General features: G+C 43.2%; 1 protein-coding gene across 6 annotated transcripts in view; it reads left to right on the top strand.

Annotated features, from left to right (window-relative positions):
* The window catches only part of FRY (FRY microtubule binding protein), a 546,108-nt gene that overhangs the window by 356,308 nt on the left and 172,269 nt on the right, over positions 1–17,531 (top strand). For all 6 annotated transcript variants that reach the window (XM_073583182.1, XM_073583178.1, XM_073583180.1 and 3 more), the window contains 6 exons: positions 6,960–7,050; positions 9,451–9,530; positions 9,624–9,704; positions 11,810–11,978; positions 14,335–14,427; positions 14,512–14,610. In XM_073583182.1, the coding sequence (XP_073439283.1) occupies positions 6,960–7,050; positions 9,451–9,530; positions 9,624–9,704; positions 11,810–11,978; positions 14,335–14,427; positions 14,512–14,610 (613 nt within the window). The remainder of the gene's footprint in view (positions 1–6,959; positions 7,051–9,450; positions 9,531–9,623; positions 9,705–11,809; positions 11,979–14,334; positions 14,428–14,511; positions 14,611–17,531) is intronic.

Consider the following 17,531-nt stretch of genomic DNA (forward strand, 5'->3'; position numbering starts at 1 on the left):
TAAGAGGCGGGGCGGTAGAAAACACCGCACACGATCTGGGAATCATCGCACGCAGGAGGAGGAATCTGAACAAATAGTGGAGTACACTAATGTGTTGAATCTGTCTTCCAAAAATCTTACCTCGACGCAAATACAAGTCTTATCACTGGGGCTAAATTTTGTCCCAGAACAGGACTCTGATCCATTTTCTACTATTTTGGACATTAACAAATTTATGAGGAATTTGACAGTCCAAAAACATTTTTTGAATGATCCACAGTTGGAGGAAGTCCAGAATCAGTCGTCAACTCAAATCAGTGAGGAAATACAAAATTATTTTGCTAGTTTGGACTTTAAAGAACAAGTCGCGGTGGTTAATTTACAGCTTTTAGATTCAGAATCATACACAAAAAAAACGCAATATTGATCAATCTCATAGTTTCTCGGTGAAGAATCCATACTTCTACCCTGTTCAGACTAGGTCAGAATGTATGGACCGGTTTCAAGATCTAGTCGAACAAGAATTGCTTGTATTGTATAAGGAGTCCAAACTTAATCATAAAAAAAAGGAATTTTTCGAAAGAGCAGTTTGTAGCATTAAAAGAGTTACAGAATGTCAGATTTAATAATAAAAGTGTCGGATAAGGGTGGAGTGGTAGTTGTAATGGATTCCACCGATTATTATGATAGTATGATGCAATTATTATCTGACTACTGTCTATGAGAAATTAACTCACAACCCTTTATATGATTTCAGGGACAAAAGTGTTATGGTAATTAAGGATGGTTTGGGAGTTCTGACTACTCAGCAGGCAGAGTTCCTGGAAGTCAAGAACCCGGTTTTGCCCATCATCCATGGTGTCCCTAAAATTCATAAGAAGGACGGAATTCCTCCTATGCGCCCGATAGTTTTGGGCATAGGGTCTGCGAACGAGCATTTATGCCAATGGGTAGATTCACTTTTGCAACCACTTGTAAAAAAATCTCCGGGATATATGAGAGATTCAAAGCAAGTTCTTGAGATTTTTTTCAGAAAAAACATGGCTATCCACATATACTTGGGTATGCTGTGACGTAGTATCCCTTTATACTTGTATTCCTCATAAGCTGGCCATTCAAGCACTGAGTTTTTACTTGAAAAAATTCAGTGATTGCACAGTAGATCTTATAGATTTTATTCTTCAAGTGGTGAATTTTTTACTATCCCATAATTTATTTGCATTCAATGGAGACAAAAAACGGGCGTGGCCATGGGGGCGAAATTTTCGCCCTCTTTGGCAAATTTGGTGATGTCTTTTTGGGAGTTACAGTTTATATTTTCTGCCTCTAATTCTTTCTTGGAGTATTTGATCTGGTATGGCAGATACATTGATGATACCCTTATTTGGGGTGGTGATGCATCTGCCATACCAGATTTTGTGAAATATTTAAACACTAATGAATATAACATCAGGTTCACATGTAAACATAATGCCAACAAAATTTCATTTTTGGACTTGGAATTGGTTGGTATTCCAAACCATTTCACTCGGCCAAGCATGTCTCCAGACCTAAACCCTATTGAGGGGGCATCCTCAAACAGAAGATGGAGGAGCACAAGGTTTCCAACATCCACCAGCTCCGTGATGTCGTCACTGAGGAGTGGAAGAGGATTCCAGTGGCAACCTGTGAGGCTCTTGTTAACTCCATGCCCAAGAGTTAGGGCAGGCCCCACCATAAACCGCTTAGTGGGAACACGGTTCTTCATGCTACAAGCAGTCATAGTAAACATACGATAAAATCCATCCCGGTGGGGGAATACACCAGAATAAAACGAAATTGTAGTCATGTGTCTGATCTTGATAGAGAATTTAAACAGGTGTCAAATAAATTAAAAAAGTGCAAATATCCCGAGTGGACGCTGAATAGGGCCCAAAATTTAGTCCATAGTAAAAATTGCATGAAGCTTATTAAATCCAATACAAATAAAAATCTAAAAAAATGGAATACAAAACCCTGTGTGTTTCCAGTATAGTCCTCAGTTTGTGCAGATTAAAAATATAATAAATAAATATCTACAAATACTATATGAGGATAAAAAATTAAAAAAGGTGCTTGAAACAGGTGTGAACATAGTTTCCAGACGTGCACCAACTTTGGCTAATAAAGTATCACCCGGCACATTTTTCTTAAGGTACTGTCACACTTAGCGATGTACCAGCGATCCCGACCAGCGATATGACGCGGTCAGGATCGCTAAGTGGTCGCTAGTGAGCTGCCACACAGGCAGATCTCACCAGCGACATCTCTGGGGACGGGGATCGCTACTTGCCTGTCACACTAGGCGATCCTGCGTCCTCCCGCCCGCGTCCACGCTCGTCGCTCGTCTCTCCACAGGAAGCTGACGACGAGAAACAGTCCTGGACGTTCTCGCGCGATCAGCGATAACCAGCGGGGGAGTGAGTCGTAGGTATCACACACAGCGATATCGCTAGCAATATCGCTATAACGTCACTAGTTATAGCGATATTGCTAGCGATATCGCTTAGTTTTACAGTACCTTTACACAAGAAAAAGCCTTCACATAATTGGTTAAATTGTGTGGGCTTTTACAAATGTGGTGTTAACAGCGGCAAAACTTGTGCGCATGCTGTAATTATCAAGGATTTTTTTGAGGGTGAAGATTTAATAAAATATAAAATTAGGAGCTATATTAATTGTAATTCCATAAATGTGGTTTGTAAGCTATGTAAGCTTTCATATGTAGGATGCACGTCTAGGAAATTGAAAGTTCGCATTAGAGAACATTTGTACGATATCACCAGTACTAAAAATGCAGATAGAGATGTATCCGCGGCATCGCAACATTTCATCACTTATCATGCCAGGCGCACTAGTTCCTTTGAAGGTCGTGGCACTGAAATAGTTAATATCCATATCGAGGAGGAGATGCTAGGAGATTACTTCTCACTAGAGAAGCTTACTGGATCTACCGTTTGAATACGAGATTTCCACACGGTCTAAACAAACGCAATGATTTAGCGCTTCATTATAATTGAACTATAATGGATATGTCTATTGGTATAAATGGTGTAAGAAATAGTTTACTTTAATATTCCTTTGGGATTTTTTATGTTCCTTCTCTCGGATTACACAGATGTGTTTGTCGTGTGGTTAAGTTCTCTAACACTAGTGGGCACTTTTTCCTATATAGAGCTTTGTGTTAGAGGAATGGACATGGCTTTTGATAAAGATCGCACAGATCGAAACGCGTAACGCTTATCTCATCTGAAGACCGCCCTACGTGTACTGGCAGACCTATTGGAGGGAAATATTGCTTATCATGTATTTGCTTTTAATCAGGAAGAAATAAAGCAAGAATTGTGTTTTAACGCAGCTGGAGCCATTCATCTATTTTTACTACGTGAGTCTTACACACCATCAGCTGTAGCCGTGGTGAAGCGACAGACATTGATCATCTTGTCATGCCGGCACTTGCCAATAATTGGGGATCCAGTCGGTCCTTGAAGTTGTCATGTTGGTAGCAGAGAATACGACACCAGTAAGGGATGCAGCGACTTTTGACAAAACCAAATTGTGATGCAGATGACTGGGTCAGAGCATCTCCAAACAGGCAGATCTTTCAGAGTGTTCTCGGTAATGTACAGGGCACAAAAGTAAGTACACCCCTCACATTTTTGTAAATATTTTGTTACTAGATGGAGGCCCGATGCTATCGCATCGGGAGGACGGTAATGTCACGATGGGGGCAGGCTTTTCAGCGTTGAGAATCTCACCCCCCATGTGCTCACCCACCTATCCACTCTCTCTGTCCCCATGTGCTGACTTCTCCCGTCTGTGCTCTCTTCTTTGACCTGTCTACCCCATGTGCTATCCCCCTTGTCTGCTGTCTCTCTCCTTCCTGTGCTGTGTTCTCCCCTCATGTGCTGTCCCGTATGAGCAGTCTCCCCCCTGTGCTCTGTCTCTCTCACCCCTGTGTCTGACCGTGTACAGAACATACCACAGCTCCTGGGCAGAGGAGGAAGCAAAGGACAATACTGACATTACAGCAGGAGATCGCAGAGGATGCATTTTGTGAGGTAAAATATTGTTTAAAAACAGTCAGTGAAATATTTTACCTCACAAAATGAATCCTCTGTGATCCCCTGCTGTAATGTCAGTATTGTCTTTTGCTTCCTCCCCTGCCCAGGAGATGTGGTTTGTGCTCCCTACACGGTCAGACACAGACAATTTTAAAATGAACTTTCGTTCGTGGGAAAACCCCTTTAATGTGACCGGCTTTCTCTGCCTGTAGACACGTCGTGCATCTGCCGCCGGGATCAGCCGAATGATTCTCTGCGCCTGCGGAATTCACGCAGGCGCAGTGCAACGGTGTTCCGAGGTGGTACCGCGCAAGAGGTTGTGTGAGAGTGTGTGTGTGTTCCGCTGGTGGTGCCGCGCAATAGGTTGGTACCAGCAGCAGTTTCCATATTGACACACCCATCACTTCGGTGTCCAAATATGACGGTCGGTGAACTTCCTCTGCTTGGAATTGTGGGATACGGTGACATCTACACAACAGGAAATGAAAACATTACAAGGCAATTATATAAATAGATATCTTTTCATTGGACAGCACTGAAGATATGTCACTCTGATAAGAGGGTAAAGTAGTCTGTGTACACCTTGTATAACAGTGTACATCTCGTGTGCCCTCTAAATAACTCAACACACAACCATTATTGTCTAAACCTTTGGCAAAAAAGTTAGTACTCCCCTAAGTGCAAATGGCCAAATTGTGTCCGAAGTGTCAATATTTTGTGTGGCCACCGAGCACTGCCCTAACTCTTGGGCATGGAGTTCACAAGAGCCTCACAGGTTGCCACTGGAATCCTCTTCCACTCCTCAGTGACGACATCACGAAGCTGGTGGATGTTGGAGACCTTGTGCTCCTCCATCTTCTGTTTGAGGATGCCCCACTGATGCTCAATAGGGTTTAGGTCTGGAGACATGCTTGGCCAGTCCAGCAGCTTTACCCTCAGTTTCTTTAGCAAGGCAGTGGTAGTCTTGGAGGTGTGTTAGGAGTCATTATCATGTTGGAATACTACACTGCGGTCCAGTTTCCGATCATGCTCTTCTTCAGTATGTCACAGTACATGTTGGCATTCATGGTTCCCTCAATGAACTGTAGCTCCCCACCGCCGGCAGTACTCATACAGCCCCAAACCATGTCACTCCCACCACCATGCTTGACTGTAGGCAAGACACACTTGTTTTTATATTCCTCACCTGGTTGCCGCCACACACGCTTAACATATACTGAACCAAATAAGATCATTTTGGTCTCTTCAGACCACAGGACATGGTTCCAGTTATCCATGTCCTTAGTCTGCTTGTCTTCAGCAAAGTGTTTGTGGGCTATCTTGTGCATCATCTTTTGAAGAGGTTTCCTTCTGGGATGACAGCCATGCAGACCAATGTGATGCAGTGTTCGGCATTTTTTCTGAGCACTGGCAGGCGGAGCCCCCATCTCTTTAACCTCTGCAGCAATGCTGGCAGCAGTCATACGTCTATTTTGAAAAGACAACCTCTGGATGTGACGCCGAGCACGTGCACTCAGCTTCTTTGGTCGACCATGGCGAGGACAGTTATGAGTGGAACCTGCCTTGTTACATCACTGTATGCTCTTGGCCACTGTGCTGCATCTCAGTTTCAGGGTGTTCTTCTCATAGTCTAGGCAATATTTATATAAAGAACCAATTCTTTTCTTCAGATCCTCAAAGTTATTTGCCATGAGGAGCCATATTGTACATCCAGTGACCAGTATGAGAGAGTGTGAGAGCGATAACACCAAATTTTACACACCACCTCTCCATTCATACCTGGGATCTTGTAACGCTAATGAGTCACATGACATCGGGGAGTGGGAATGGCTTATTGAGCACAATTTGGCCATATTCACTTTGGGGAGTCCACACTTTTATTGTGAGCGGTTTAGACATTAATGGCTGTGTGTTGAGTTAGAGGGCACATCAAGTTTCCACTGTTATACAAGCTTTACACTGACTACTTTACATTGTAACAAAGTGTCATATCTTCAGTGTTGTCCCATGGAAAGATATAAAAAAAACTTTTACAAAAAGGTGAGGGGTGTACTAACTTTTGTTTGTAGTGGCTAGTATCTACCAAAAATGGTCCAAGACTGGACAACGTGTGATGAGGCGTAGACTACACTTTTGTGTCCTCTTGAAAAGACAGGCCAAAGTACAGTCTGCACCAATATACAGACTGGCTCTATTGGGGGTGACCCTAACCATAGGAAAATTACAGTCAAAGTTTGTGCTATTTTATTCCTATTGTTTAAATTAGTTAAAAAGCACTCTATCTAAGTTTTTATTCTCTTAATAGATTGCAATTATATTACACAGCACTGTGTACTTTGTTGCTCATTTTGCCTTTCTACCCAGCTAATTCTTCTCTTTTTCCATTAGGTCTGTGACATCACGTTATTAAAAACGGACTAGCTGAACCCTTCTAAGTTCTATGTAGAAACGGACTCTTTTTCCATGCATGAGTCATCATTAGAACTACAATCCTACTCACTCCATTCAGCTAGTCTGGTTTTAATCACGTAATGTCATAGACCTAATTGAAAAGAGATGAATTTACTGGGTAGAAACGCAAAATGAGCAATTGTAAGTACACAGTGCTGTATAATATGATGATTTGCAATACAATAAGAGGATAAGAACTTCGATGGGAGGAGGACGAGGGCTTCTTTAAGTAGTCTTATTGACGGTGCTTATCAACGCCAGTGACTAGATTCATAATAATACATTGTGATTTTGCAAGCATGTTAATTCTACAAAGAATCCCTACACTTACAAGGTTCTGATTCTGAGACTTGCCGGTTTCTTAAAGGTTCGTTGATTGTGTATAGAGTTTTGCACGGTGTTGTGTGTGCACACAATTAGTAACAATTGTTCATTTTTTGTTCTCAGTGATGAGCAGCAGAAGGATTACTTGATGGAGAGGAGGGATCTGGCAATTGATTTTATTTTTTCGTTAGTCCTTATAGAAGTCCTGAAGCAGGTACGATGACTCCACCATTGATTGCACTTTGATAATTCTCATTAACTTTGCACACATAATTTCTTCCTATGTCTTCAGGAAGCAGATCATGCGGAGAATATTGAATTAAGTGACATTATATACCGTACAGTGAGTCACCAGCACATGTTTTTGAAGATGGATTTAGTTCTGTTGCAGTAATATCCGGGGATCATATATCGTGTTATTGAAGGAAAAGCTCAGTATATTGGTTGTTTATTAGAATTTATTTATAAAGTGCTAACATATCCTTCAGCACTCTACACAGTATGGACTTGCATTGGTATCTTTTGGAGATTTGTGTCTTTTTCGCCTCTCAGATACACACCTCTCAAAGATGAGAAAGAAAGACACATATATAGTGGCACATTTTTTGTTTTGTGCTAAGCTGGTTCCCTAAACTCGCCTAGTCTTTTATATGTGCCCAAATGGAAGTAATGCCATTTACACACAGTGTGATGTTACCACAGCCCCCCACACACATGATTCCCTGTCAGCCACACACAGTATGATGCCCCTAAAATCCCACTTACAATATGATGCCTGCCCGCAGCCTCCCACGCCGTGTGATGCTCCCGCAGCCTCCCGCGCCGTGTGATGCTCTCGCAGCCTCCCGCGCCGTGTGATGCTCCCGCAGCCTCCCGCGCCGTGTGATGCTCCCGCAGCCTCCCGCGCCGTGTGATGCTCCCGCAGCCTCCCGCGCCGTGTGATGCTCCCGCAGCCTCCCGCGCCGTGTGATGCTCCCGCAGCCTCCCGCGCCGTGTGATGCTCCCGCAGCCTCCCGCGCCGTGTGATGCTCCCGCAGCCTCCCGCGCCGTGTGATGCTCCCGCAGCCTCCCGCGCCGTGTGATGCTCCCGCAGCCTCCCGCGCCGTGTGATGCTCCCGCAGCCTCCCGCGCCGTGTGATGCCTTCCTCCCATAAAGTATGATACCTCCACACAGTATGATGCCCCCACTGCCTCACATAAAGTGGGTTGCCTCCACACAAGCATCCCACTTTCATGTGTGTCCTGCTTATCTACTGAGCTGCATTCTACTTCCAATCAGGTGACCTTAGAAAATCATTTGACCTCAAGGTGTTTGCAGGTCCAGGTTCAGAAATCCCCAGCAATTATTTGTATTTAATGGGGGCTCTTCTAATGACTGGACTGGCTGTGTACACCAGAGAATGAAATCCCTCTTTGTAAACCCCCTCTGTGTCATTGATATGCTCTATTCAGGCACATGAAATTTGTTAAAATATGAAAATGACTTCAACGTAAATGAGTTATTGGAGAGGGGGGGTCTCCTGTTGAGGTTCCTCATCTCTTGCTACCAAGGGAAGTGGGTACAAAGAGCATTCTCCAGCCTACCAGACTTGTTCTATAAATTACATGCAACTCAGTAATGTGAATGCACACCATGTAATGCTTTGTCTCCTGTGGTAGCACTGAAGGGAAATTGGACATTTAAAGTCAGATTTTCCCACCCATTCGAGCTGATTTCAGGGGGTGTCCCAGCAGAAGGGCATTTTGTGATCAGCTTTTTGTCACGTAGAGGTGGTTCAAATTGGAAAATCTCCTTTTAGGCACCTAAATGACCTGAGCTCCTATTACAAAATCCTATATGGTTTTACTTATTTTGTGTTGAGTAAGAATCCGAAAAGAAAATTTCCTGTAGTAAATCCATGGATGCGCACACTGCCTTTTTATATGTGATGGTAAAATTATATTTTTCAGCCCGATTTGGGTTGTTGAGGGCTTTGCTATTGGTAGACTATCCTTTGTATAGTTCATCAATATCAGATTGGTGGCGTCCAAAGAATCACACCTACCTGTCGGCGGTTTGCGGACCCCAAGGTGGTTGGAAGTAGAGTTCTTGGATCGAGAGCACTTCCGCTCCATACACAATGGTGAGTCTGGTGACCTATGTTACAGGTAAGATCCCACTCACTTCACCGTACCTGAAAAATGGCTAGTGCCAAAAAGGACTAGCTATATCTATGGGTCAACTATAAAAAATAAAAAGATACCCATGCAAAGAAACCTGAGAGAACCTCAGAATTGAAAATGCCCTACCTGCTCCTACAACAAGCTTATATGAAGTAGGGATGTGAATAGGGGTTCCTTCAAAACGCAACCATTTTGTAGGGATGTCCTCTAGTAAAAATTTTGGGAATTCATGTTCCTATCTGATATGTTGAGTTGTGTATGTGTGTCATCATCTTTGCTCCCAGACTTGTTTCAGCTTGTACTGTACGTCAGTGGAGCCGGGTGGAATATGTTGCTGCTTGTATATTAATGGAAATAAATACATTTATCTTGCCGTTAAGTAACTTTACATTTCCCATGAACCAATTCTCCTTTCTAATAATTCCATTATACATCTCTCCTCGTCTTCCAGATTCCATTGCATCCTGTAATTGACAGCTTGGTCCATGAAGTCATAACCTTGGCTTTCAAGCACTTTAAATACAAAGAAGGGTAATGAAATTCAGACTGGAAGTTGAAACTGAAGCCATCTTGCATAAATATCTGCATTTTTCATCTGTCTTTTTTTGTTTCTTTTATCTTTAGGTATCTAGGTCCAAACACTGGTAATATGCACATTGTGGCCGATCTGTATGCTGAAGTGATTGGTGTATTAGCACAGTCAAAGTAAGCATCCTATACTCTTGCTGTATCCATATAGTTGTAAAATCCTAGCAATATCTGCAGAAAAAACAGTAATGTTGAGGAACATTATATTTGGAGCACATGTTGAGCAGGATAACCAGGGTTAGGCCAAGCCTATCTATAGGACAGGTAAGGTGTGTAGTTCTTCATCCTACAAGCTTCCAATGGGAAGAAGCTCTAAGCTACAGGTGGATGCATACATTAGAATAAGATAGGCTAAACCCACTAATTCTGCTGGGACCAGTTTGTATTAGAGGTTTGCCTAACAAACATTTTGGAGATGTCAGAATAAAAAAGGATTGACCGTGTTACATTTTGGCATGCCTTTTTTTCGTTCTCGGGAGATAAGCCACCCAAGGCCTCTCTGGTGAATGCATACTTCTCCTCCTCCCCTCCTTCCCCTTTCCACTGCTCAGCCAAATCGAGTGTGTATGGGGGAATGGAAGTAAGAGCTCTCAGCCAAATGAGATATTGATAGTGGACTCTCTAACAGCCGAGCATAACAAGTGGTCATGGTATCTAAACCTACAAAAATGTCAGTGACCAGCGGGGACATACCCCTAAGCCAAAACATGACAACCAAAAAAGCATCAGGAACTTAATATAAAAGTTCCTAATAAGAATCAATTAATTTTAATCAAATTAGATGATAATGAAATCATACAATAGCAAAAAATAGCCGAGTGCGGTGAAACGCGCGTTGGGGCTCTTGTGCGTTTCTGCAGCACCCCTGCATGCGACATTTAATAATGTCTCAAGGTAATATACAGATCGTTACTCTTATGCTTTTGCTGTACTGATCAATTGGTCATGCAATTCTTATTTATTGATCTTTAGGTCTGTTAACCCAATAACCTCTATAGACTATAGCCGTTTATCATATATGCAGTCTTGCTACAAGACGCTTGTTTCTTTATGTACTGTATTTTCCATCGCATGCAGTACTAATTTGTTTCGCTGACACCTATATTGTCTTTTGAATAACATGTCTATTTTTATATTGTTGCAATAAAAGTTATTACTTTTCTAAGAAAAACCCTATTTTTTGCTATTGTCTTATTTCATTATCATCTAATTTGATTAAAATTGATTCTTATTAGGATCTTTTATATTAAGTTCCTGATGCTTTTTTGGTGGTCATGGTAGATGACCTGGACAATTCCACATGGTGCACCACCTGCCAACACTCAAGGTTACACTTCTGGTCCGGATGATCTGTCTACCTTGAGCTTGCACACTAATTCCCATACATATGCCACATCCAAATTACATAGTTCGCTGATTGAATAGGGTTATTTAGACAACTGTCGGTCGGACATGTTTTTTAGGCACTGTAGGAGAATAAGTGTGGTATACATGAAATGTGTAAGGGCACTTTCGCACTGTGGCCATTTCACAGACAAAACCCAAGAAAAATTAACAAAATGAGCATATATCCTGTAGTAAGTTAATGAAAATAGTACAAATAAATAACATGGGGTACTTAGATTTTATATAATTTTATTTTAATCAAAATAGTGTTAACTATCCCACCACGACACGGTGACCCAACAGGGATGGTCCTATCCTATTTCTAGTATTAAAACCTAACCTTGTGTCATCCAACGTCACTGTAGATAAGGGCAGTACTATGCAATGTAATATTGCCTTATTTACAGGGTATATGCTTATTTAATTTTTTTTGGAGGGGTTGACTGCATAAGGTAAGACAACGCTTGACAAAGATCACCACTGTGACCTGATCTAATAGTCTGTAATTCCCAGTCCCCAACCAGAGCCATGTAAAGCGGCAAACCATTCCGCATCATCTTCAGGTAGTGATCAGTTTATTGGAGATCCTTCATATACATATGCCATGTATTAACCTTTACCTTTCTCAACACTTGTGAGTAGCTTTTATCGAATGGTGGGAGCAAAGACAAAAAGTATTGTGGCCATCTGGGCTTTTGTTATGGCTGGACGGTGTTAGAGGGGTGTTGTTATACTGTTTAAGTAATTGTGGTAGAGTGTTGTATAGAAGAAGCCAAGAACGATTGTGAATGGAATAATTTTGTACAGTTTATTAGCCGTCGTCTTCTATTTGTTAGGTTTCCTTCCGTGAAGAAGAAATTTATGGCGGAGTTAAAAGAACTGAGGCACAAAGAGCAGAACCCGTATGTGGTTCAAAGCATCATCAGTCTGATAATGGGAATGAAATTCTTCCGCATTAAGATGTATCCCGTGGAAGACTTTGAAGCCTCTTTACAGTTCATGCAGGTATCATTTGTTATCTGGTGTCACTTAGTATAGGGGAGGACACTGTCATTTTTCATCCTAGCCATTGAAATCGATCTGCACAAGATCTTGGTACTGAACGTGTAGGAGAAATCCTTTTCATCATTTAGACCACAGTTTGTTTGTCTTTTATGTATGTTTTACATTTTTTTATTGTGAGTAAAAGGCTGGTTACATTAGTCTTTAAAGGTTGTTCATATTGTAATGATACACATGCAAATTTGTACAAGATTTAACGCTATGAATTGCAATGATGAAATCTACAATAACAAGGCATCAACATTCGTCAACAAAAATTGACATTTTACCCATCTGAAATTCACTGCTGCTTTTATTTCTGCTGAATTTGGATGGATTTTGAGTACACCATCATGTGTTTTTGGGAACCCTTTACGGCAGGCTGAATCCACGACAAGTCCATGATGTGTGATTTCTCCCGTACATTTTCATTTAGGGGCTTTTGCAGTTGGCTGAGCTACGATACAGTCCAACAAGCTGTCCTATTGCTGGGTGCTGCTCAGTCCGCTTCTGAGCCTGGGAACTCTATTCTTTTCGTTTTTTTCTTGGAAAAAAACCTCAAAATTGTAAGGGACTTGCTATTCATTTTTTTTTTTTTTTTTTCTATTTTTTTTAGACCTGTGGTCATTTAATGGCAGTTATTGTTTTGGATACAGCTCTTGATAGAATGGAGTCTGCAGTAGGAACCATTGAACCTTCCCTTCTTCCAGTGAAACCATCGTAGATGGGTTATGCCGTTTTTTATATTGATGGTCGGTATTATTATACCTCGATGAATGATTACGGTAATCACCTGGGCTCTTTCTAATGATGGAGCATCCAAGTGTCAACCACAAGAAAACTTCTGGAAGTGCAGTTATTAAGAGGGTCAGGCGATGCACTAGATATTTGCCAAGCCATCTTGGAGGTTGCTTCTTTTTTTGCTAGGAGCTTTCCTGATTTTCCAAAAGGGTTGACAAATGAGTTACAGTAGAGTTATCACAAAATGCGACCACCTATTGGTCACCCAACGAACCCGACAGATTATTATAATCAACTATTAATGTTTAGGGCTGAATATATCCACTATTTATAGGTATATGGTTCATCCACTCCCGCTTGGACTACTATAATGCTCTATTAATTGGCCTCCCCCTCACTCGACTTTCCCCTCTCCAGTCCATCCTTAATGCAGCAGCCAGGGTCATCCACCTGGCTAATCGGTACTTGGACGTGTCCGCTCTTCACCAGTCGTTACACTGGCTGCCCATTCACTACAGGATCCAATTCAGAGTACTTGTTCTCACCACAAAGCTCTCCACAGTGTGGCCCCCATTACACCTCCTCCCTCATTTCTATCTATCGGCCTAGCCGATCGCTGCGCTCTGCAAACGACTTTCGGCTAACCTCTGCACTAATCCGTACCTCCCATCTCTAAGATTTCTCCCGCGTTGCGCCAATCCTCTGGAATGCTCTATCCCAAGAAATTAGGACCAGCCACAACTTGCACAGTTTTAGGCGCTCCCTAAAAATACATTAGTTCAGAGCAGCCTATCACGTTCCCTAATGTATAAGTGTGCGTGTGTAGCCCATTCACTATCTTCATCTATCCCCAACTCCCTCAAGATGGCTGGACCATCATTGTAAATACACACCTGTACTTTGTATCTCCCCCACCTCATTGTAGATTGTAAGCTCTCACGAGCAGGGTCATCTTATTTTGCTTTAATCATTAAAGGGAATCTGTCACCTATATTTAGTGATATCTTGTAAAGATATCACCCAGTTGCGCGTCCCATAAGGATTCTATTAGGGCTTTTGACTCCCCGACCCCGCACCTTTGAGGCATTAATACCTTTTTTATCTTGTTGGGGATGTATGCAAATCGCAGAGGTCCGGTCCGATGGGCGTGGCCTAGTCACCTTCTCCCCCCCCCCCCTCGGCTTGCTGCACATAATCTTCATCTGTCAATAGCACAGATAACGTTGGTTTCCGCGCTTGCGCATTGTAAAGGCCACCGGAGCCTGCGCAGTATGCTTTGCCCAACTGTGGGCGAAGCATATAATCGCTACTGTGCATGCGCCGGTATTTTCCAGCGCGGTCTATGCCCCGGAAGTCTTCACATGCATGACTGTTTCAAATGTGTTTCAAAGTGTTTAACTGTAAAGTGCTGCAGAATATGTTGACGCTATATAAATAAAGATTATTACTACTATTACTTTGGCCAGGTGAGGAACGCCCAGCTCCTGTGTGTGTATGCGACACTTACCGATTCACTGCTGAGTTTTGTAGACCTATTTGGAAGTCTTGATTATTCATGGCTATGTTCTCTCACCTTTAGGAATGTGCACATTATTTCCTTGAAGTAAAAGACAAGGACATTAAGCATGCTCTGGCCGGCCTGTTTGTGGAGATCCTGGTACCCGTGGCTGCTGTAAGTCTTCTCCTTTCTACATCATTTATTGTAATAGCGTCTGTTCCCTGTTAAAGTCAATTCTTTTACCTACTTTTTTATTAGGCTGTGAAAAATGAAGTCAATGTTCCTTGTCTTCGAAACTTTGTGGAAAGTCTTTATGACACAACACTTGAGCTATCTTCCAGGAAGAAGCATTCATTAGTGAGTATTTCACCATCGAACATCAAAATGTAACGTATCCACACCATAGAGGGGGGAAAACAATTAATGCTGTGATTTCGTAAAAGTAGGCTATGGCCGTGGTCCAGATCCATTGCGGAAACAACAAGGCTTAGCACGCAAAGAACGTCAAGGTTGTATGACGTGCTGGGGATCTGCAGGCTGACAACCCTTGCCTTAGCACAAATGGCTACCATCTAATTCATACACATGTATTATATAGGAACCATGTTATTTAGATGTAATCCATGTCCAACAGTGTAAGAGGCAACGTTCCTCTCTGGCTGAAAGAAGAGGGGGGTCCCGAGCCTGTGATGTGCATGTACCCTTAGAAGGGTCACCTTAATGAGAACCCCTTTAATACACAATAGATCATCAGCACCAAACATTCTATAAATCCATCATGAAAAGAGGACCTGGAAAACACGTCCAAATGTTCTACATTGATCTACTACAGAAAAAGTTTTCAAAATTGAACATGAGGCTCTTAGTTAACATCTTGTTGGAAGTATATAAGCCCACGGCCATGTCACTCCAACCTCTTTATTGGGTCCCTACTCCATCAGGGGCAACACTGTATGAGGTACATTGCCTCTGCAACACCATACCTGAAGGGGAAGCAAGCCACGTGCCCGGAGGCACCAAGCCCACGACGCTCTGTGCCACTCTACCCCAGAGACATAGCATCACATCAACAGTGGCCACCACACTGCCCCAACACCAAGTGACCTGACCCCAAAAATACAACAGATATATAAACTTAAAGGAAATCTGTTACCAGATTTTTTATTATTATTATTATTATTATTTATTGTTATAGCGCCATTTATTCCATGGCGCTTTACATGTGAGGGGGGTATACATAAAAACAAGTACAATAATCTTAAACAATACAAGTCATAACTGGTACAGGAGGAGAGAGGACCCTGCCCGCGAGGGCTCACAATCTTCAAGGGATGGGTGATAATACAGTAGGCGAGGGTAGAGCTGGTCGTGCAGCGGTTTGGTCGATCGGTGGTTACTGCAGGTTATAGGCTTGTCGGAAGAGGTGGGTCTTCAGGCTCTTTTTGAAGGTTTCGATGGTAGGTGAGAGTCTGATATGTTGTGGTAGAGAGTTCCAGAGTAGGGGTGATGCGCGAGAGAAATCTTGTATGCGATTGTGGGAAGAGGAGATAAGAGGGGAGTAGAGAAGGAGATCTTGTGAGGATCGGAGGTTGCGTGCAGGAAAGTACCGGGAGACGAGGTCACAGATGTATGGAGGAGACAGGTTGTGGATGGCTTTGTATGTCATGGTTAGGGTTTTGTAATGGAGTCTCTGGGCAATTGGGAGCCAGTGAAGGGATTGACAGAGGGGAGAAGCTGGGGAATAGCGGGGGGACAGGTGGATTAGTCGGGCAGCAGAGTTTAGAATAGATTGGAGGGGTGCGAGAGTGTTTGAGGGGAGGCCGCAGAGCATGAGGTTGCAGTAGTCAAGGCGAGAGATGATGAGGGCATGGACTAGGGTTTTTGCAGATTCTTGGGTGAGGAATGAACGGATGCGTGAAATATTTTTGAGTTGAAGTCGGCAGGAAGTGGAAAGGGTTTGGATATGTGGTTTGAAGGAGAGATCAGCATCAAGGATTACTCCGAGGCAGCGAGCTTGTGGGACTGGGGAGAGTGGGCAGTCATTTACTGTAATTGATAGGTTCGTAGGGGGGGTCACGTGAGATGGGGGAAAGATGATGAATTCTGTTTTGTCCATGTTGAGTTTCAGATATCTAGTGGAGAAGAAGGATGAAATAGTGGACAGACATTGAGGGATTCTGGTTAGTAGGGAGGTGATATCTGGTCCAGAGATGTAGATCTGTGTGTCATCAGCATAAAGATGATACTGAAAGCCATGAGATTCTATGAGCTGTCCCAGGCCAAAGGTGTAAATAGAGAACAGCAGGGGCCCTAGGACTGAACCTTGTGGGACTCCGACAGATAGGGGGCGAGGTGAGGAGGTGGTGTGTGAGTGGGAGACGCTGAATGTCCGGTCTGTTAAGGCCCTTTTACATTTAGCGATGCACCAGCGATCCAACCAGCGATCCGACCCGGTCAGGATCGCTGGTGCATCGCTAAATGATCGCTAGTGAGCTTTCATACAGAAAGATCTCACAGCGATGCAGCAGCGACGCAGCGCACGATACTTACCATTCACACACAGCGATCCTGCGTCCTCCCGCCCGCCTCCAGCGTCGCTCGTCGTCACAGCAGGAAGTCTCAGCAGGAAGCGCCCGACGAGAAATGGAGCCGGACATTCTCGCGCGATCAGCGATGGACAGCGGGGGAGCCGGTCGCTGGTAAGTATCACACATAGCGATATCGCTAGCAATATCGCTATAACGTCACAAAACCAGTGACGTTTTAGCGATATTGCTAGCGATATCGCTTAGTGTAAAACCCCCTTTAGGTATGATGAGATCCAGGAGAGGGCCAAGTCTGTGATGCCGAGGGATGAGAGGGTCTGTAATAATAGGGAATGGTCCACTGTGTCAAAGGCAGCCGACAGGTCCAGGAGGAGGAGGACAGAGTAGTGTCGCTTGCTCTTGGCAGTTAAGAGGTCATTGGTGACCTTTTACCAACTAATCTGAGAGCAGCAGAATGTAGAGACAGATACCCTGATTCCATCAATGTGTCACTTCCTGGGCTGCTTGCTGTAGGTTTGATAAAATCACTGTTTTTTCAGCAGGAGATTATCACTAGAGGATTAGTAAACCTGCTGCCATGTAGTCCTTCATATTCATGAGCTCTGTATTATCGCGCCTCCTTCACTGATAGGCAGCATTCTGTGTACACTGCGCATAGGCAGAGAGCTCAGCCAGCATTCAGAGAATTGCTAGCAGAGAAAATAGTGATTGTATCAAAACTGCAGCAAGTAG

Source organism: Dendrobates tinctorius, unplaced genomic scaffold (assembly GCF_039654945.1).
Source record: "Dendrobates tinctorius isolate UK_male_01 unplaced genomic scaffold, ASM3965494v1 ptg000075l, whole genome shotgun sequence".
Lineage (NCBI taxonomy): Eukaryota > Metazoa > Chordata > Amphibia > Anura > Dendrobatidae > Dendrobates > Dendrobates tinctorius.